This window comes from Coregonus clupeaformis, chromosome 30 (assembly GCF_020615455.1).
Source record: "Coregonus clupeaformis isolate EN_2021a chromosome 30, ASM2061545v1, whole genome shotgun sequence".
In the NCBI taxonomy this organism is placed as follows: Eukaryota; Metazoa; Chordata; class Actinopteri; order Salmoniformes; family Salmonidae; genus Coregonus; species Coregonus clupeaformis.
The window spans coordinates 616,241-638,441 of record NC_059221.1 but is presented as its reverse complement, the minus strand read 5'-3'; the positions used below and the strand labels follow the sequence as shown (position 1 = coordinate 638,441).

At 42.1% G+C, this 22,201-nt stretch overlaps 1 protein-coding gene across 1 annotated transcript; it reads right to left on the bottom strand.

Annotated features, from left to right (window-relative positions):
* Positions 1–3,100: 3,100 nt before the first annotated feature.
* On the bottom strand, positions 3,101–17,921 carry LOC121545969 (serine/threonine-protein kinase 35-like). Its single transcript, XM_041856924.2, has 3 exons — positions 17,180–17,921; positions 11,587–12,374; positions 3,101–4,381 (listed from the first exon to the last, which is right to left on the bottom strand). The coding sequence occupies exons 1-2, from the start codon at positions 17,730–17,732 to the stop codon at positions 11,638–11,640; spliced, it is 1,290 nt and encodes a 429-aa protein (XP_041712858.2). The 5' UTR covers positions 17,733–17,921; the 3' UTR covers positions 3,101–4,381; positions 11,587–11,637.
* Positions 17,922–22,201: the final 4,280 nt, after the last annotated feature.

The following is a 22,201-nucleotide window of genomic DNA, read 5'->3' as shown; positions in this document are numbered from 1 at the left end:
CGATCTAGTGAAAGACAACTGTCAGAGAAGTAGAAGACTGAGGTAGGAACGAACTAGCAAACACAGATCGAGTGTTCGTCAATAGCTGTAAACTAAAAAAGGTTAAATGTGAAAACAGGAATGCTACACTGGACTAATAAATAAGGAGAGGATGGGTTGTCTCGACCGTGATGGGGCAGCACAAGCTGCTGTCTCAACTGAATCCTGGAAGCACGTTTACGAGTCAATCGTCAACTACCGTGCTCACTTCAAACAAAACAAAAGCTAGTAGTTAGACAGTGGACAATATGCCCAATATACTGCGGTTCAACTGTTTGTTGGTTAGTGTTTGCTGAATAGTCCACATTCAGCAATCGAGAATGAGCTTTTTGTAATGATCCAGCCCTGGTTTTAGACCATCAACCATTACCTGAGCAGGTATTGTAACTCAGACTTCGCGCGACAAAGTATTATGGCCCAAAATACTACAATTCAAAATCATAAAAAAAAAAAAAAACACTTCATAATCCAGAAGGTAGCTTCTTCAAAGTGGTAGTGTTTGAAAAACGTTGACGACGACTATCTGAGGGGGGTTTTGTGTACGTCTGGGGTATATAATATCTGTCCATTCAACTGCGATTTCCACAAACACCTCGTTTACCGTGTGAAGTGAAACGACTAAAACGGGCAAGGAACGTGGCACCATGCAGTATTCACTATAGTTACATGACACAATGGTTAAGTACACAGACAGGAAACCAACTGATGCCTCAACATGTTATACAGAGCATTACTGTGTACTGAACATGACATTCTGGCATTTCGGAAACGCTTTCATAAAGAGAAGGGGCTTCAGCTAGGCAGTTGTTGTGGACTAAAGTGGAGCCATTTTGGAAAGGTGTTTCTAACCTCGTCTTGTTGTTACTTGGGGAACTATTCCCAATCCCAAACAGACTTCCTAAACTGAAGTACCTCCACAACAGACATCCAAGAACCATTCAATCACAAAGATCAGATGATATTGATTCCAACTGTCCTTTTGATCCCATAGCATTATTTACATGATGTTAACGGCACATTTTATTGTAACACTATCCAAAGTCAAATAAGTAAATTAATTCTGAAGCACTAAAAAGGTTCCCACTTTTCCCTTAAATGGCACTAGACTGCAAAGTGAGTCTAATTGTATAATACAATTCATTTGGTGAGGGTCTTGAATCTTCATGCACATCTCACATTGAAACCATAAAATGCTCACAGTAGCCAACAGTTACATTTCTTAATTAATTCCTGTAGAAACATGACACTACGTCAATGTCAAGTTCAAAAACATAATGGTAAGTGACATACGATATACATGTCTAAGACTTTTCATAGTAGTTACTAGCTAATCAGTCAAAGGTTGGAGTTAATATTATTTTCTGGTCTTAAATTAACATCATTCCATTTCATGCCTCATATTTTGGATACATGATATAATGTAATATTGGGCAAAATCTAAATTGATTATGTGACACCAGTGTCCAAACCATTTTATAATCTCATATAGGGAGATAGAACTGTTTGGCTTCAAATGCACAACATCTTATCAACTGATATAGGCCTGCTACCAGGGACATGATATACTGCACAAAAAAAATTGAAAATAAAAATGTGATATTTTGTGTGAATCAAATTGGTTACCCCTCCATTTGATGAAGGTAAAATAAGGCACAAGGGTGTAGAGGGAGGAAAACAGGGGTGTTGATGATGCAGCTTGGTTGAATCCACATTGAGGATGGGGAACATGGGGTGCTGCTTACCCAACTACCCAATAAAGGGCCTAACCCACCTTCCTTAATTGTCTGTATAAATAAAGTTGTATTGAATTTAATTCACATTTCCCATTCACAGTATACAAGTCATAGAGATCCTATTAAATTACTAGTGGGGCTGTGTCATAAACCCTCAAAGTTCCAGAATGGGGTGAAAATAGCAGCCATATTGGCCAGGGAGAATTCCAAACCAGTCTAATTGGAATTAGTGGCAGTAGAGGCATAATCCTGATTTTACCTATGCAGGAAGTATGGCATGTGATATCAGAAATTGTGTAATAGAATTGTCAACCTAAAATATTGTCATATAATTAGAAATGCCATTTATACAGGTTTAATAGCAATTTTCTGTATAAACAGCCTCTAAAATATAGGTAAACAAACCATAAAAGTTTTCTTGGAATGCTATTATATGATACAATATCAGTCAGTACCTGTTGCATTTACAACTTGTCTAAGTCCTATCATCAATTGATTTCAGCCAGTGTATGGTTGTGGATTGACTGCATTGTATGAATGGAATGTTGGCATTTATAAACTGGGTGGTTCGAGCCCTGAATGCTGATTGGCTGACAGCCGTTGTATATCAGACCGTATACCACGGGTATGACAAAACTTTTAGTTTTACTGCTCTAATTACATTGGTAACCAGTTTATAATAGCAATAAGGCACCTCAGGGGTTTGTGGTACATGGCCAATATACCACGGCTAAGGGCTGTGTCCAGGCACTCCGCATTGCGTCGTGAATAAGAACAGCCCTTAGCCGTGGTATATTGGCCATAAGCATGATTGCTTAAATAGACCCAGTTGGTATTAGATAGAACACCATGACCCAGCCTGCCTGAGGGGTAAACAACCTGTTGTTACCTAGGTTACCCCATTGGCTCACAGCAAATACTTGGCCTTTTTCAAAGGCAATTTTATTTTTGTCTGCTTGTTTTAGTCAATTACAAAACTACATTTAAGCAAAGTATATGTCTAAAGATTACTTTTCAACATTGCCTGCTCCTGAGTGTTCTCACTACTTAGAAAAACGTAATATTGTTGGGCTTCCCTCATGCCCCTTTTCATGACGATGCTAGCAGCCACATGACCTTATGTCATTACATAACAATTACCTTACATGAGGACCTTATTACTGATGAATGTGTTTGTTTTTTATGACCGTGTTTTTCTTTCTGCTTGCATTTTGATGTGTATTTTCTGTAATTTATGTAATTCAGGGCTCATCTGTAAAGAGACCTTTGTCTCAGTATGACTCCCTGATAAAATAAAGATTACATAAATAAAATGAGTGAGTGCTAGCTAGCTACCAACCGGAACATTAAGCTAGCGAAGACCAACAACACAAACAGACTATACAGCTACAAGTAGTGAGTGGTGTTACAAACGGACTACATTAAACAAGTTAAATGTCTTACCTGTGACGAAATGTTTTCCACACACATAGCTACGTGTAGCCTACCTGGACACTGGGTCCCCACATTTCCCAGCCGAATAGCTTGAAGCCACAGGGCTACCAACCGTAGGTCGGGATTTTTGACCTGGTTACATGTACATTGAACAACACAGCAGCTTTTCGGCCATAGTGGAAAAAACTAAGTTTGTTCTTTTACACTGGGGGGGTTAATGGGAAAGAATGTTTGTTTTCCCCCAATTTGTGGGCGTGGTCGAGGGGAATTCCTTATCATTACGTGAATATCGACTCAGACTATTGGCAGTTAATTTGAAAAATGTATGGAATAATTTGTCTAAATCGATCTGGCTGGCTAGCTAATAAACATACAGTGCAGATACATTATTCAATGTATCTGCACTGTATATTTTGTTAGCAGTGCAGTTAAATTATATTTTTCACAATATCTTATCATAGTACTGGCAATGATGGTTGACCAACTCCCTGACCAAAATGTCTGACCTTTATCCCATCAGAAGAAGGTTCATGTCCATCATTGTACTCTAATTCCTAATTCTATGATCCACATTAAGTCCCTTCTTCTACATCATTATCATCGGTCATTTTAGGAATACTTTTTAAAACTCTGGCATAGAGGGTACACAGTGCAACATGTTAGCCTCCCCAGTCTATACATGGCAGATTATCCATTCATACTAGCCTATGTGTCCCCATCCAACAACATGTCAACATTGGAGGAGAACCCGTCCATAACCGGACCAATGAAAAAATAACATTGAGAAAAATGTATTTTGACGACCAGCATATCAAATATAAACATAAAATAATCATGATTACTCCTTGGGGCCATTTCATCCCAGGTGTGCAAGGGAACACTGTTCTGGCATAGCTGACCATCATACATTGGTGAATGTCTTTCGGCTTTTTGGTGACAGCATTCCAAATTTAAAATAGAAGGTGCGGGGAGGGGAGAGAACCTGACTTCCCATATGACTTGATTGCATAGCTTTTCCGATAATGGTGTCCTTATTTTGGAAGTGCTGACCACAAACCCTCCGATTTTCTTTTCTTCACATTTGGGAGCAGAGGTTTCACAGTTCAGAGATGATCAGAGTCCCTTCCTCCATCTCTGTACAGACTTGGGATCCCACACTGAGTTAGTAAACACATCTGGAGAGAGGAGAGAAAATAAGAAGACGTTTGAATGTCAGACAATATGAAATACAGGCCTACACGTTATCAGCATAATATTTCTTTAGGCAGTGCTATTAGTGTACTGTGGAACAAACAATATCTGTGCATACGAAATTAAGCCTATAGAATTGTGCCGTTATGCAAGGCCATTCAGATGTGCGTGATTCATCATGCGACCGCGACTGGCACGTCTGAGGTCACGGATTGGTATAAATACCCTCAGGTTCCCCACAACATATTCTTTACGGTGGTCTCCGCTGGGGCTGTAAAAACAGTCTACGCAACCCCATAAATCAACCCCCTTATGCAGTAACCACTGCAGCACCTGAAGTTCCTCAAGCAAAAGGGCCCCTTTTCCTTCGTTAACCCTGCTCTCAGCTGCTGTAACAGCCCTGCAGCAGCTGACACTGACAGGCTAAAAGCCAGATTGCTCTTAAGCTCAGCGGTGGTGGCCGACTTCACCTCCTATTCTAAGTCATGTGCAGGCTTGTTGAGGAGGAAGATGCACGCTGCCATGAACCAGGGTCACGTTCCTTAGGGCAAGCAACAGAAAACAGAAATGTGTGTTTCTTATTGAACAAGTTCAAGTAGTTCCTCACTGTTTCAGTGTGTTTTCTTCCGTTTAGTGCCTAATGAACATGAGCCAGCTACAGGTCCTGTCCAGACTCTAGGTGGGAGACACCTATTCTGAGCACAGGGCCATTTAAAGACTGCTGAAACACAACCTCCCCCCATGCCACTAGCATGCTTCCCATACCCCGACTCGACGAAAACATGTCAAATTGCATAACTACGAAGACTCTTGCACCCTTTTGCCACTTCAGGCACTCAATTGAAACCCACATTGTTTTACACTAAAGTGTCAAAATGAATCAAACAAATCCAAAGTCTGTTTTAAATTAGCTAGCCTATTGTTGGTTTGATTGTTGTTGTTGGTGGTCTGGAAAAAGGGGTGCACAGTTTGCTAGTGTCCGTGTCTGCAGCAGGAACCAAGGCAAACGTCACATCAACCAGATAGGCTGCAGGGTGAAACCGAGCCTCATTGTGCTTCTGTAGCCATCCCACTACGTGTTGCGTAACATGCTCCCCCAAAATGGCAACCTTGTTAAAACCAGTAGAGACTGGTATCTGCAGCGTAGAGGTGGGAGAGGAGGACTTCCTCTAAGTCTGGGATACATGTAACTCTTTACCATTTGAGTTTAGGAAAATAACATTTACGTTTTTACGAGCGGTTGTGTTTGTGTTAACCAAATCAATGCATGACCCCTGCTGGCTGGGTGTCAATAGAGTTGAAAGACTGTGGTAAATTTGGTTTGGTAGCACTGAACAATTTGTGTAGCCTTTATACTGAAAGCACTTGACTTGTACTCTATTAAAGATTGATATGATGATTTATGGAAGTAGGCCTAAGAATGCAGATGCCGACGTGGGTTTATGTGGATATTAATGCCTCTATTAAACTGCCGAATAACGGGGCTGTAAGCAACAGGTCGACCGCTAGATTTGACACCATAGAATTACATGGGAATTCAAAGGAGTCACTTTCTAATAAACCAGTAAGTTCCTGTCTCATTTAAGCTCTTTAGATGTCCAAAATGCCATCCCCTTTTACTCAACTATTTGGATTTATTCATGCTCCTGCATTTGAAAAGGCTGAAAAGCCTCAGTCCACCCACCACTGCCAGACAAGTTTTGTAATTATATGACAACAAGGCATGACAGAGAACATTTCACCCTTATGGGGTCAGCATGCTTCAGTACGGCTGGCGGCTAGCCGAACCGAACGAGTGTGCTCGCATACTCCCTTAAAGGACATTCACTTGAAAAACGAGAAAAATAGTACTGTTCGTCCATTTTGAGACGCCGCAGACAGTATACACTTTCTCAAATAAATAACTCAAGAAATCGATCATTAATTTTGACATTTTTGCCGAGGAGATCTTAGTCGCGCAATTTTACATCTAACTAAGATGTTTGGTGCAGTATTTCTAAATGAAAACATTTGCATGAAAACGAGTCGTCTCTTGTTGAATGACAAAGACTTTACTGAAGTATCCCTACTGTTGACCAAGCACCGACGAAAGGGGCGTAGACTTCGGCTAGCCTCAAGAATAAATGTGTGCCCAAACAACCAAAACAACCTTACTGAAGTCCAAAACGAACAAAAACATCATAAAATGTCATCATAAGATATGCACAAACTCTTTTGAACCGTTTCGGCTGGGAAGCATGGGGACGCCTTTACCCTTTCCAGAGAGAGGGAGAGGGGGATGGAGAGTGAGAGCGATAGAGAGAGAGGCAGGCACGCCTCGATCAGCATAGCAATTAAAACCAGCAGAGGAGTCTGGTCCTCACCAAAACCGGTTATAACTAGCTCTGTACACACCCCACCACAGAAAACTATTAAAAGAGCTTAGGGAACGGAAAGCGCAACAGCAACTGATACAACTTATGTAATGCAACTTATGCAATGCCCAAACTGACACTGAGGTTAGCTGTGCCTGTGTGTTTGTTTGTTTTCAGGTTTGGGAGGAATTCACCGTCCAGCCTCAGGTAATTCACCGATCTTAAGTGATTAAATATTAGCGGGAGCTGAGGATTTGTGGGAAAGTGGTGGTTTATGGTTTTGGTCGGGGTTGGCAGAAGTGTGTGGATCTTTTAGACCCTCAGTGAAGCTACAGCAGTGAGACTTATCATCAAAAATGTTCATGGTGGAAAACATAGCTGAGAGCAAGCTCTCAACTGCTTTTCGTGACAACATTAGCTGATCACGCCCCTCTCCTCCATCATTTAGAGTTTAAAAGGCTCCAACCATACTTAAAAGAACAATGCTGAAAGACAGAGCTTCAGAAATAAGTGTGTCTGACAAAAGAAAGTGATTGAAACCAAACATGGCACTAAACAGCCCTGATATGGTTGAGACTCACTACTCTATGCCTACGCAGAACCCTAGCACTGGCGACCAGACAGTGCTATAGACAGAGTCTAAGGCAGGGTGAGACTAGACCCTGAGGGGTGCGTACAACAGCAGATCCATTAGATTCAATTTCATCACCAGCCAACCGTGCTGCTTTGACTGGGGGCAGAGGAGCAGAAAGGCAAAGGCCCTCCAGTTATTACAGCGGGGGGGTACAGCCTTAGCCCCCTGAACTGGCCAAAGAACAATGCAGAGGTGTCATTTCAATGTAAACTCTGGATGTGCACAAAAGAAAATCTATAAAATCTAAAAATATTTGTCTTTCCCAGTATTGCTTGCACAACCAGGTGATTCTCGACTATCAGCTTTCATGGAAACATATTATTGTAGCGCACAACAAATTGATCTGTGGGTTGAAACCCAAGTTTCAGGCAGGCTTCTCTGAAAGCCCTTTTCTTATCAGGGGCTTTTTAAATTTTTACAACCCCTATTAGTCATAGTTAAAAACACCCCGTTACATAACTAATCCAAAATGCTCTCTTTCTTCAACACCAACCCTCCGCTCCCCCCAAAATCCTATATAAAAAGTGCCCTCCTGCTGGCATTTCTCAGTCAACCCTGTAATATTGTGTTTAGCTTTTGCTGTCTTCAGTCACTCCCCAACCAGTTTCCCTGATAACAAGCCTCTATACATTCAGGAAGACACGCCCACAGAACACATATAGTACATACTGTACCATACAGCCAAACTGCTGTGTAAACACTATTCCATAGAGACCCATAGTAAAGAGAGAGTGAGCGAGTTCAAGTTTGAACACATGTTCTTCTGCTCGCCTAAAGTGTACTGTGTGCCCTGGGCCAGTGTTGAACTAGACTCTGTATGGGACCCATACACTGTACATAGAAATACTTATGTAAAGCACTACAGTCAGTGTTCCTTGTTGACATCACGGGCTTAGTAAAACACATTCATTAGCTAAGCCTTTTACGTGACGTGTTACTTTGTACCATGTGCAGTGCACTCTAAATCCCCCAGTTAATACAAAATCCTACAACAGTAAAAAAAAAAAAAAACAGATGGCTAGAAAAGATGCTAAAAATAAAAAACTCTGTTTAAAAAAGGGGGAAAATAAAAAGCGAATGCGCATTGGCCTGGTTTATCTGGGTACAGAGGCAGACAGACACACAGGCTGGCAGGCAGGCAGAGAGGCAGAGGACAAAATGTTCCAAACGTGAGCCTCAGTAAGCCCTCGCCGAGAAGAAGCAGCAGCCTCATTGTCTACCAGTGGGAGAGGGGTGGAGGAGTGAGGGAGGGAGAATGGAGAGTGGAAGAGTGGAGGGCTCCTGAACCCTGCATCGGACTGCTCGACTAACCGGTGCCCCCGCACATTGACTTGGTACCGGTACCCCCTGTATATAGCCTCGCTATTGTTATTTTTACTGCTGCTCTTTAATTATTTGTTACTTTTATTTCGTATTATTTTATATTATTTCTTTGTGATTTAAAAAAAATATATTTCTTAAAACTGCATTGTTGGTTAAGGGCTTGTAAGTAAGCATTTCACTGTAAGGTCTACACCTATTGTATTCGGCACATGTGACAATAATCAAATCAAATTTGATTTGATTTGAGAGTGCGCAAATGTAGTTTGTGTGTGTGAGGGTAGACGACAACAACAGCGATGGAGGATGCCCATGGCAGTGGATGGTGGTACTGGACCGAGATGATGATCTCACTTTCAGTTCAGCATAATCCTCTTGCACTTATTTGAGAGTGTGAAAGGATTAGGATTTAACATAAGTTTAACCCCCCCCTCCTCACTGTAACCCTCCATTAACCCCCTCAACCCTCCATATTCACCCCCTCCAGTTCAGAGCGACAGATTGGACAGTGCAGATATAGAAGCATGGTGGCTAGGAAATATTCCTTAGAAAGGCAGGAACCTAGGAAGAAATCTAGAGAGGAACCCGGCTCTGAGGGGTGGCCAGTCCTCTTCTGGCTGTGCCGGGTGGGATAATGAGAGTACATGGCCATTAAGGACAGATCATTCAAGATCTTCAAACGTTCATAGATCCTCATAGATGACCAGCAGGGTCAAATAATAATCACAGTGGTTATAGAGGGTGCAACAGCACCTCAGGAGTAAATGTCAGTTTGAGTGTGCGCAGATCAAGTATTTGAAAGAAAACTAAAAAGGCTACTATTTGAATACTGGTGCCTTTCGCCCAACCACAAAGGCACTGGGAGTCGTCCACTGAGAGATAAGGAGTCTTAATAGTCTCTTAGAAAAACAAGGTGAGGACATCCCCGGCCCAAAGACTGACATGGCACAATGCCCTAAGACGTCCTAAAAGTCCAAATGGCTAAGCCCAAGTGGAATTAATCAGCCTGCCAGGAAATTCCCATACGTCATAATTAACAAAACAGTATTAAGGAAGGAACAAGGTATAGGCTGCAGGGCAATGAGTTCAGGCCAACCTGTGGTGTTGACAAAGTGAACATGGGTGGGTGTGATGTGAGTGTACCTGACAGGTAGGCAAAGGGCGTCTGTTACTCAACTTAGCCCAGGAATAATAGGGCTTGTTTACAGAGAACTGATACCAACTCCCACAGAGGAGGAGGAAGGGGAGGAATGGGTTTGGCTGGGCTGGGTTTGGCTTGGGAAAGGTGACGAGCCAAGCTGATCTGCTCCTCTACAGGCACACAAAGTGCTAAACTAAAGGTCCCTGAGGCGATGATCTGTCAGAGTAGGAGAGTGTTATGAAAGAACGAAAAGTGGGCCAGAGAGAGAGGGGGGAGGGGTGGAGTTTGGACTGGTACTGGCAACCACACAGGGTACACTTTGGCCCTTGGGCAAGTAGCATGGTTTTGATTAAAGCCAGAGAGCAAAACAAATGAGAGAGAAAGAGAGGGAGAGGGGTTGGCTGAATAAGCAGAAAAACAATGAGTCGTTAGAGACCAAGCTAGGGTTCTCTGACATGCAGAGTTACTTGTCTGGACTCTGCACACAGCACTTTGTATTTGAAAACGGCAGACAGCGCGTCAAGGCATTACCAGCCTACCAGTCCCTCTCCTGCTCCTGTGTTGCTGTGCTGACTTTGACTGAACAGAGAGGGGAGGCCAAAGCCTCTGCTGAGTCAAGAACAGTTTACCTCAGATTAAAGTCAATCTGGCAGTGAGGAGAATAGCTCATGTTTGCCCAAGGTAGAAGTGGTCAGAAAGATACTTTTTAGACCTGAATGCCAAAACATTCAGGAGATAGAGGTTCTCAAACTTTCCCATTTTGCATACCCCACCCTACCACGAGACATCACGTCTTCATCACTGAAATAGATAAACGGTTGAGTTTGATAAAAATGTGAAAGCTTACAAACAGGGTTGTCAAACTGTTTTATCGAAGAAAACTGATTTTGGTGTACCAGCTAAATTGCAGGGGTCTGAAGGGATAGGAAGGCCTAGGTTCATCCTATGAATTCTATTTCCTAGATCTAAATGACACCCACCCTGTATTCAAGAGTATGCTGTGTCTCAACCGATGACGGGCACAACACAAACACTTCATTTGATGTAAAATAGGGTCTAAACTACAACATTTGTGAAAATGAGACAAATAAGAGTTTACGCGTTTTAAGATCACTGACGTTAAAACTGACTTTTTTTCAAGAAATCATAGAATAATTTGACAACCCTGTTTGTAAGCTTTCAAATGATAACAAATTCAACTTTTATCTATTTCAGTGAAAAAGACATGGACGCCTCACGGTAGCGTGTGGTATGGAAAATGGGTCGACTTCGAGCACCTTTATCTCCTGAACGTTTTGGCATTCAGGTCCAAAAAGTCACTTTCTGACCACTTCTTCCATGGGCAAACATTAGGGCCGGGATGATACCAGTATCGCGATACTCGTTAATATCGTGGCAAGGAAACAAAACACGAAGCGGATTTAACTTCTTTAGGAAAACAGCCCTAATGTTGTAAATAAACATCATTATGTTGTCATCCAGAGTCACATTTATTTATTTTCCAGGCTATAGCACACAATGTTTTACATACAGCAGGTTTTAAAAGGTCCAAAGAGTTGGGTCTCCTTCGTGGTTTCATAAATATTCAAAGATATTGTGATACTGGTCTCATCACAGCCCTAGCAAACATGTATGAAAGGTCTCGTTCAAATCAAAAGGGGACCAGTCAGAAAGTGATTGAAATCATATGGAACGACCCACATGTGTGGTGTCTCTGTGAGGAGGATGAGGAAAACCTACCTGGTAAAAAAGCAGACCCTTCTCTGACTGGGGAATGGGAGGGGAGCGGTGTCACGCAGCACACGTGACTTGGTCCACCCGCACCTCCAGCTGGAAGGCGTCGGGCCGGTCCTGGGGGTTGACTGCCAGCATGTCCTGCAGCAGCTTCTTCACCCCCTCCGACATGGTGCTGCGTGTCTTCTGCGGGATGTGGAGCACCATCTTGGGGTTCCCCAGGAGCGCCTCACCCACCGGCACAATCTCAGTGCCCTGCCGCACGTAGGTGCCCAGCAGCTCGCGCTTGGACTCAGCGTCGATGAAGGTGATCCGCTCCAGCATGGCCCAGATGATGATGCCCAGGGCAAAGATGTCCGCCTTGGCCGTGTAGTGGCCCTCCCACACCTCGGGTGCCATGAAAAAGTCTGAGCCACAGGCTGACGACAGCCAGAACTTGTTCACGTTCACATTGTTGCCGCTGCCCCCGCCGCCAGCTATGGGATGCTCATCGCCGTCTTTGCCACCGGTGCCCAAGCCTGCGCAGACCTTGCTGAGGCCGAAGTCAGCCACTTTGAGCACAGGCAACCCTGACTTCTGGGAGATGAGGATGTTGTCGGGTTTGAGGTCGCGGTGCACAATGTTGTTCTTGTGCAGGAAGGCCACGGCACTGGTCAGCTGGCGCATGAAGCTCTTGTTGGTGCGCGGATCGGGCCGCCGCGAAAGGATGTACTGGTTGAGGTCCCCGCCCTCGCAGAACTCCATGATGAACCACAGGTAGCACGGCTCCTCCGGGTAGCCCAGAATCCGCTCACCTAGGGAAAGACAAAACAGCATTTAAGGGTGGCAAAACCAATGGAACATCTATAACCAACAATTTTAGAGGCCGTCATCTTGGCTGTAGACTAAATTTGGATGTTTTAAAGCTAATTTCCTGCAATTCTACACATTTTGCCATGACTTACGCCATGTTTTTATGAAATCTGAGTGCCTCAAACATAAAATCAATGGGGGTCCCATGCCATGACATTTTTAGAATTTTAGATTCTGTCTAGTTTTTAGTTTGGTGATTGTTAGTTCTCAAAGATGATCTTATTTACAAATATAGAGCTCCATTATCTTTTCTACATACTTTATATCTGGTTTTAGTCGTTTAAGTTTACACTGAAAATGTCCCGATAATTATAATAATTATTGTTAAAAAGTATATATTTTGGAGTGGCGGCAACGACTTAGCACCGGCGGCCTGCCGCTGATAAAATAATATAGGGGTAACACTCCCCCCCCCCCCCTTCCACATCATGTGCAATGATGGCTATGAAAACAAATGGGACTTGTTTCTCAAATAAACTGTGGCGAGCTATCTACACACATTAAGATAGGGCTGTGTGCAACAGCGCAATCATCAATGCACAGATCTTGTCTAGGGTCTCTGGGACTGTGTCCAAAGAGCACAGCTAATCTGTCTGTGCCCCACAATGTTCGGGCTTAGTAAGGTGAACTGAACTAATGCAAACTAAGGTAGAAATCCCTTATTCAGACAGAGTCAAGGCCAAGTCCCTCTAGTATCCAAAACAGGGGGGTTGACCATGGGATTTAGGGCTGACCCCATTTAGTCATTAGCCGATCGTTTGGTGATAAGCGGTTGGTCGACCAAGATTTTTTGGGTCGAGCAGTGACAAATACATAAAAAAAAGATTATGGCACACGAGACATGTCTGATTCACGCCTGTCTGAGTGGACTGTTCCATTGCGGAGGCCGCGGGGTTGGCACACCAGTAGTACATTTACAGTTAATTCCCATAATTTCTAATCTACAATGTTTGTTTGGTTACAGTAATTTCTGTTAATGCATTCAATATTACAGTCTTACCATTGTCATCGTAGGAGTGGACACGTTGTTTGCAGAGCGCACAACCTAGGCTACACTTGTGAGAAATAAAGTTGTTGTTTATTTCATTCCATTTACAAGTTGTCCATTTATTCATTGTCTTTTGTTTGGAGCGCTCCTGTCAATCTTGAGTAAGGACACGCACCTGATTACACATATAGAAGTAGGACTAGTCTACCTGGCCTTCGCGCAAATGTAGGCCTATAAGTGTGCCCATTTGGGGATCTGATACGATTTCTGATTTTCTTAACTCACCATCACTGTGGAGCTTCTCAAAGTAAAAAATGTCTTTGCCTCAAACAGCAAGTAAACAAAGTCTGTTTTTACATCCATTGAGAATGACAATAATTCCTCAACCTATTTGAAAGGGGGAAAAAATGTCATGCTCTGATCTAGTGGAAACATCATAAAATAGGCCTACCTGATTACAAGTCTGTCTGTCTGGAGCTCACTGCCGCGGGAAACTGAGGACCCAGAATATTTTATACAAACTTGTAAGTTTGCTAGCACAAGCTTCGGGCCGGACCAAGTTAATACAATGTTTCAAGTTCTTTGCAGACAGGCCATGCATAGCCAATGTGATTTATAGGATATTTATTTTCATCAGGATATTTTCTACTTGCGGGCTGCAATGTTTTTATTTGTTGGCTTTATGTAGGCTATTTTTACATACAGGCAATGGCAATTGAAATAACTTTGGGATTTGTATCATTTTCATTTCGAATTTTGATTAACCTTACATTGATTTTGAGATATGAAGACTATTATACATGAAATTAAACTGTTCCACGAAAATGTGCATATGAAAATCACCACTGGCACGTAGATCAGTAGAAATGGAAGGATAACTTGGCACTCCGAATGAAAAAGGTTGGCGACCGCTGGTGTAGCATATTACCTGCAACTTCAGGATGGTAATGGCAGAATCTGCAACAGCAAGCAGCAGAGGGCAGCGGGAGCTGGAGGGTCGGGAACAGGTTTCTTTCTTCTGGTTAGGCTATATTGATCTCTAGCTCCCTCTTTAGTAATTTATGTATCTTCATTTTTATTCGCAGTGCTTAATGCATCAGACAAGCTCAGTAGCCTACATATAGTAGATTTTATTAAAACATAGGATGTGTCTATATATGGAAAAATACGTTTTAAAATGTTGACCAATCGATTGGTCGAAAGAACAGACGACTGTTGGTCAACCAAGATTTTTTTTGTTGGGGACAGCCCTACTGGGATTTAAAGGGGAATGGAAAATGTAGTCCAATAACCCCCTTTATCCTATTGTTTTTCATCACTGCACCGCCTTTAACAAAGTCACACCCCCAGGACTGAACAAAGACTACAGTAGGTCAAGGAGAGAGAGAAGTTTCAAAAATAGGTGCAACTATACTGTCTCATGAACTGTTTTAATATAATAATAATAATATAATAATAATAATAATATAATATGCCATTTAGCAGACGCTTTTATCCAAAGCGACTTACAGTCATGCGTGCATACATTTTTTTTGTGTATGGGTGGTCCCGGGGATCGAACCCACTACCTTGGCGTTACAAGCGCCGTGCTCTACCAGCTGAGCTACAGAGGACCACCATTGGTTTTAAACCAATATGTCAACCACTTGTTTTGACTTGCTGATATTGTCCATAATAGGCCAATTTTAAGCTCATGCAGTTTATCCGTTTTCTGAAAATCTTAGGATTTTTTATTTGTTGAAAGTCTTTCAGTTTAATAAATGCAGGGAGTAACCTAATTATGCAGATAAGCAACACACTGCAAGATATAAGACATCAACTAGCTTACTTTATCAACTCAGACAGAAACGCATCCAAAAATGGGATCACTTATCATTCCTGACGCACAAGCCCTGAGCAACACAATGCAGCTTTGTGAGATGGCATTGCAGACAACTCTATAGTACCATATCCCAGTCGCCTAGACCAGGGGTTACCAAACTTTTTCCACTCGGGGGGGCCCCCCTTCCAGCATTGGGGAACATCCCGTAGCCCACCTGCGCGCGCACGGGCACAAGCACTGTTCACGACACAAACTGTTCACACCCCTCTTGTTGCTGGAAATAATTTTGCAGGTTTAAAGCACATATTAGTGCAAATCTATAAATTTTGCCATGTCTAATTTGTATTGATGTGATATTTGAGTGACAAAAAAATTACTAAAATATCTAGTTATAAATAGCTCTCTAAGGTATGTAATGACTAACATGACAAGAGGAACTGATGATGTACTACCCAATTTCAAAATTGCAACTTGTGCATTCTACTATTAGTGGTTCCCAAACTACGCCTTGTTTGGGAACCACTGGCCTAGACTACTTATAAGAGTGCTGAAGTGTTCTACCTGAGCATTATTGTCCAACAAACCTTCACAGATAGGATGATCACCATACAGTATATTCATTCTAGGCTTCAGAACACCATGCTCTCAAAGCTGTGCAGAAAGTGACAAATATTGATGATAATATTTAGACTATATAGCCTAGAGAAGCTCCTTTTGTTTTTCAAATGATGGATATTGGCTAAAATGATGTCAAGTTTAATATTTAATTTGTTGGCAAAAGTAATGACCTGAAATGATGACACTTACATAACTAATTATAAAAGAGAGGCAGCAAAGGCAGTACCGAGGCTACAGGCTCTGAACAGTAAGCCTAGAGATTAAAAGCAAGATTCAGCTGTATCTGTGGGCCTCAAAACAACAACAAAAAAACAATCTAATCCTAATTAATATTGGCATATTTCACATTTCGCTCAAATAAGCTTGACTAGGGAAAAAAGGTCAAGTGACGTACATTTAATACTAATAGAAACTATAATAATAATAAAAATAAGAGGCAATAGCTTGGGTTTATACCATCAATTGCAATAAATATTGATTACTTGATTCAGTCACGTATGCAAATTTGCAGCCAACCAGGAAAGGGTTAACTGATGGCCAACTAGAACACTGTGTTCTCAAGTGCTGGGAATAGTACAGTGCCTATAGAGCAGTATGGCAGTTACCCTATAGGTGGCACATGGATATTTCGAAATCTTGTTCCTAAAAACAAATGTATGAGACTGAGCAACCTGGAATTGACTACAAAATCAAGCATTGTGCCCCCCTGTTCCCCTGTGGACGCCCCCGCCAACAGACATTTACCCTGCACTCACCCCAATTGACATTTATCATTGCTACAGTTGTTAATATGTATATATTACTATTTCCATTGTTATTATTCTATTATAGTTTTTTTCACTTTGTCCTGCATTGTCAGAGCTCGGAGTTCAAGAATTTCACTGTACCCTGTAATTACATCTGCAACCATGTACATGTGACTATTAAACTCTAATCTAATAACTGCCTATCTATTCTGTTTGCCATTCAAAACAAACAAGCAGCCTTATATAAACAATAGGTAACATAACATGTTACACAATGTTACATTTAGTAAAAAAAAAGTTTGGGTTGATTTCCTTTATCTACCTCGTTTGTATGTGCTGATCAGCAAGTTTGAAAAATGTGCCTCCTTTTTGCAAACAATGGGTGAAATACTGAGTTAGCAGCTAGCTTGCTAAGGAAAAAATTGTTTTGACTGGCCTACTCTGTATTGATCACAGAGCTAGCTAATTTAGCTAGCAAGCCATTTTATCGTTTCAATCTAGCTAGCTAGCTACTAAAGGGTGACGAACCAATCAGGCAGTGGATTTCATCGAGGTAAAAATGAGCTAAGGTACCTTTTAGTGAAGTCTCCACCAACCGCAGGTATTGTTTGGACCTTTTATTTCCATGACTCATTTTCTGGGCCATTCCATTCCTTTGTAGCACACATTCCTCGAGCTGCACAACATTCTCGTGCTTCTTCTCCAGGCTTGCCAAGGCCCAGAATTCGGACAGAGCGAGTTCCACATTTTCAGGAGCGTTACACTGGAGTTTTTTAACCGCTACCCTTGCCCCTGTCCTCCGTGCAATTGCCTCGAACACTACCCCATAGCTGCCCCTTCCGACCTCTCGCAACAGACTGTAGCGTGGTGCCATAACCATAACATGCTCCTCGATGTTCTCGTTCTTACTAAAGTTCATAGAGAAACAGTGCTCCTCCATGGGGACATCTATGTCCACACTGTTGTTCTCTACCACTAGCGACCTCAGGACTTTGCACACCTCTCGTTTCACCTCCCGTTTTGTCTTCATGTTGGCGGTGGCGTTCTGTGCTTCAACCAGCCTTTTGTAAGCCCGCAGACTTCTTGGGGTTGTTATCTTTCGCCTCCTCCCGTTGCGTATATCCATGACTTATTTTTTGTTGAAAACAAGTGTTTAGGAAAAAGATGTGTATCTTTCATTACTTGAGTTAAACTAATGATGATCAAATTGTTATAGATTAACCGTCAGATAACCCTGTCTTACTTCAAATACTGTAAATCTGTTTAGCTGGCTAATTATGCCCTGCTAGATGCCACTCTTTCCACGAATTTTGATTCATAAACAACTGTCTGTACAGCCTCCAATGTATAAAAGGAGGGGGAGGGAGTAGCTTGCTCCGACTGGTCCATCTGAGATAAAGCAGGTAAGATGACAGCGAGTATATTAGAATTATTCGCTGTTACTCAACATTAAACGTAAACAATGATCATACTAACCCATTATATCACACTTTCTGGATAACTTTTTTAAATCAAATACGTCAGGTAACAATAACATATAAACAATTACACATTGAAGTTAGCGCGGTCCCCCACTGATTTGCAAATGAAGGAGAGACAACTATAGTCGTAGTTGGAACATTAGAGCACGTCAGATTTGTTTTTATTTAGGAATATGAGTATATTCCCACAATAAAACGGATTTATACTCGAATTGCAAGTTTAAAAATACGTTCTCAGAAATTAATATTGCTTATTGCATTTATCTTGTGTATTTGGTCATATTTCTTTCTTTCTCGCCATCCCATTGTGCTGATTGTAAACATGGTTTATCAAGTACAGCATGTACTTTCAAGTGTGCTCAAGCTTGGTACTGAGTGCACCTGTATAAGGCATGTCATTGGACTGGGAGGGGTGTGGCACCTAATCAATAATAAAAACAAGTTCATTAATAAATTTCAGAGTTAAACCATTGAATAAACATCTTAATATAGGCCTAATATATTATATAATGCTTATAACACATTTATAGGTTATGTTATTTAAACATGTGTATCATTGTTACATGTCAGATGGCGTTACTCTTCAGCGACGCTTGTCCCTCAACAGATCTGTCTTGTACGACATGGAACTCATATTCAAATTTAAATATTGAGCATCCTTAATTCAAATTTTGATTAACATAGTTCCTAATTTGTTAAAACACTCCGATCTCGTATGATTCTTCATGAAATAGACACAAGAACTAGCTAGCTAACTTATTACAAACGTTGTGACAGTTATTTAATAGTTTGCAATTGTGAGAAAATAAACACAAACCGGTTGCACAAATTCTGTGCAAGGACGTTGGTCACCCAGTGCAGTGATTTAATCAACTGTGTAGCTAACTGTTGTAGCTAGCTAGCTTACTGACATAGCTAGATAGCTATAGCTCTTCCTTCACTGACATAAGAAGCTTGCTTATTCTGTTTAAATTACCCTGATGTTGTAGACATGCAGCCCCACAATTAAGAGGAACTGACTGTTATCTCAAATCAGTCAGTAGATCAGCATGTTTCTCTGCAATCTTATCATTGGGTCAGCTTAGCACAGCAGCTGACTCAGGAGACTACTGCAGTGACTCGTGACAGAAGAACAGCTGCTTCATGAAAACTCTTTATAATGTTAGCATTAGCACTACTAGCTACAGTAGCTTGCTAGCTAGCTTTTGTTGGAAGATTCAACATTGTGTGTGCAGCACTAAGTAGGTAGTTGGTTGGTTAGCAGCATTGTTTAAAGGGAAAATCCACCCAAAACCAATCATTCCTTTAATTTACAATGTTAAATAGTACTAATATGTGAGAACAATATTTTTTGTGAACAAATGTTTCATTTTGGCGTCATAATAAGGTTGGTAGCAATATGGAAAATCGTTTTGGAAATGTTGCAGCTCAAATCGACTACAAAATCCACAATGCAATGCTCTCTCTATGGGCTGACTAGCTAGGTAGCTACACACAATAATACCAAAGACAATCAGCATGTGACGTAGCTAGTTAGCTGTCAAATTCAATTGATTGGACATGATTCGGAAAGGCACACACCTGTCTATATAAGGTCCCACAGTTAACAGTGTATGTCAGAGCAAAAACCAAGCTATGAGCTCCGAGACAGGATTGTGTTGAGGCACAGATCTGGGGAAGGGTACCAAAACATTTCTGCAGCATTGGTCCCCAAGAACACAGTGGCCTCCATCATTCTTAAATGGAAGAAGTTCGGAACCACCAAGACTCTTCCTAAAGCTGGCCGCCCGGCCAAACTAAGCAATCGGAGGAGAAGGGCCTTGGTCAGGGAGGTGACCAAGAACCCAATGGTCACTCTGACAGAGCTCCAGAGTTCCTCTTTGGAGATGGGAGAACCTTCCAGAAGGACAACCATCTCTGCAGCACTCCACCAATCAGGCCTTTATGGCAGAGTGGCCAGACGAAAGCTACTACTCAGTAAAAGCCACATGACAGCCCGCTTGGAGTTTACCAAAAGGCACTCTCAGACCACGAGAAACAAGATTCACTGGTCTGATGAAACCAAGATTGAACTATTTGGCCTGAATGCCAAGCATCACGTCTGGAGGAAACCATCCCACCATCCCTACGGTGAAGCATGGTAGTGGCAACATCATGCTGTGGGGATGTTTTTCAGCGGCAGGGACTGGGAGACCAGTCAGGATCGAGTGAAAGATGAACGGAGCAAAGTACAGAGAGATCCTTAATGAAAACCTGCTCCAGAGTGCTCAGGACCTCAGACTGGGGCGACCCTAAGCACACAGCCAAGACAACACAGGAGTGGGTTCGGGACAAGTCTCTGAATGTCGTTGAGTGACCCAGCCAGAGCCCGGACTTGAACCTGATCGGACATCTCTGGAGAGACCTGAAAATAGCTGTGCAGCGACTCTCCCCATCCAACCTGACAGAGCTTCAGAGGATCTGCAGAGAAGAATCTGAGAAACTCCCCAGAAACTATTTTTAATACATTTGCAAACATTTCTAAAAACCTGTTTTTGCTTTGTGCAGCGACTCTCCCCATCCAACCTGACAGAGCTGTTTGTGATCCTGCTGCTCTGATTGGATAGAGCGAAGTTGTCGTTCTCCATCCGTTCGCTTCATATTTCACCTGATAACTTCTCATCGCACTTCGTTCAGTTTTCACACACAACAACTGTAGTTTAGACTCTGACTACAACCACACATAGAAAAATATCTGGATAGAACCAAAAAGGGTTATGGCACCCCTAAAGGTTCTATATAGAACCCTTTTGTATGGTTATTTGATCAGAACCTCAGGGTTTATTCTTCACTGAACCTAAATTGGTTCCATATAGGGTTCTATATGGAACCAATTTCTGTTCAATATAGAACCTTATGGGGTACCATATAGGAAGCAAGCATATAACCCTTTTATGGTTATTTTCAGAATATTTTTTTCCAAGTGTGAACAACCACACAACTATTTACAACACAACTACTGAACCACACAACTACTGAACACAACCACACAACTACTGGCCACAACTACTGGCCACAACTACTGACCACAACCACACAACTACTGACCACATAACTACTGACCACAACAAAACAACTACAGACCATAACTACTGACCACAACTACTGAACACAACTCCTGACCACAACCACACAACTACTGACCCCAAAACGAATGACCATAACTACTGACCACAAACACAACTCCTGACCACAACCAGACAACTACTGACCACAACAACTGACCACAAAACTTCTGACAACTACTGGCCACAACTACTGACCACACAACTACTGAACCACCCAACTAATGACTACAACCACACAACTACTGACCACAGCTACTGGCCACAATAACTTACCACAACCACACAACTACTGACCACAACCAACCAACTACTGACCACAACAATGCAACTACTGACCACAACTCCGGACTACAAAACCACCGACCACAACTACTGAACCATAACTACTGAACCACAATTACTGACCGCAAAACTACTGACTACACAACTATTGACTACACAACTACTGAACCACACAACTACTGACCACAACCACACAACTACTGACCACAACTACTTCCCACAATTACTGACCACAACCACACAACTACTGACCACAACCAACCAACTACTGACCACACAACTACTGACCACAACAACACAACTAAAGACCATAACTACTGAACCACACCTACTTACCAAAACTACTGACCACTACTGACCACAACTACTGAACACAACAACACAACTACTGACCACTACTACTGACCACACCTACTTACCAAAACTACTGACCACAACTACTGACATCAACTACTGACCACAACCACACAACTACTGACCACAACTACTGAACCACACAACTACTGAACACAACCACACAACTACTGGCCACAACTACTGACCACAACCACACAACTACTGACCACATAACTACTGACCACAACCACACAACTACTGACCACATAACTACTGACCACAACAAAACAACTACAGACCATAACTACTGACCACAACTACTGAACACAACTCCTGACCACAACCACACAACTACTGACCCCAAAACGAATGACCATAACTACTGACCA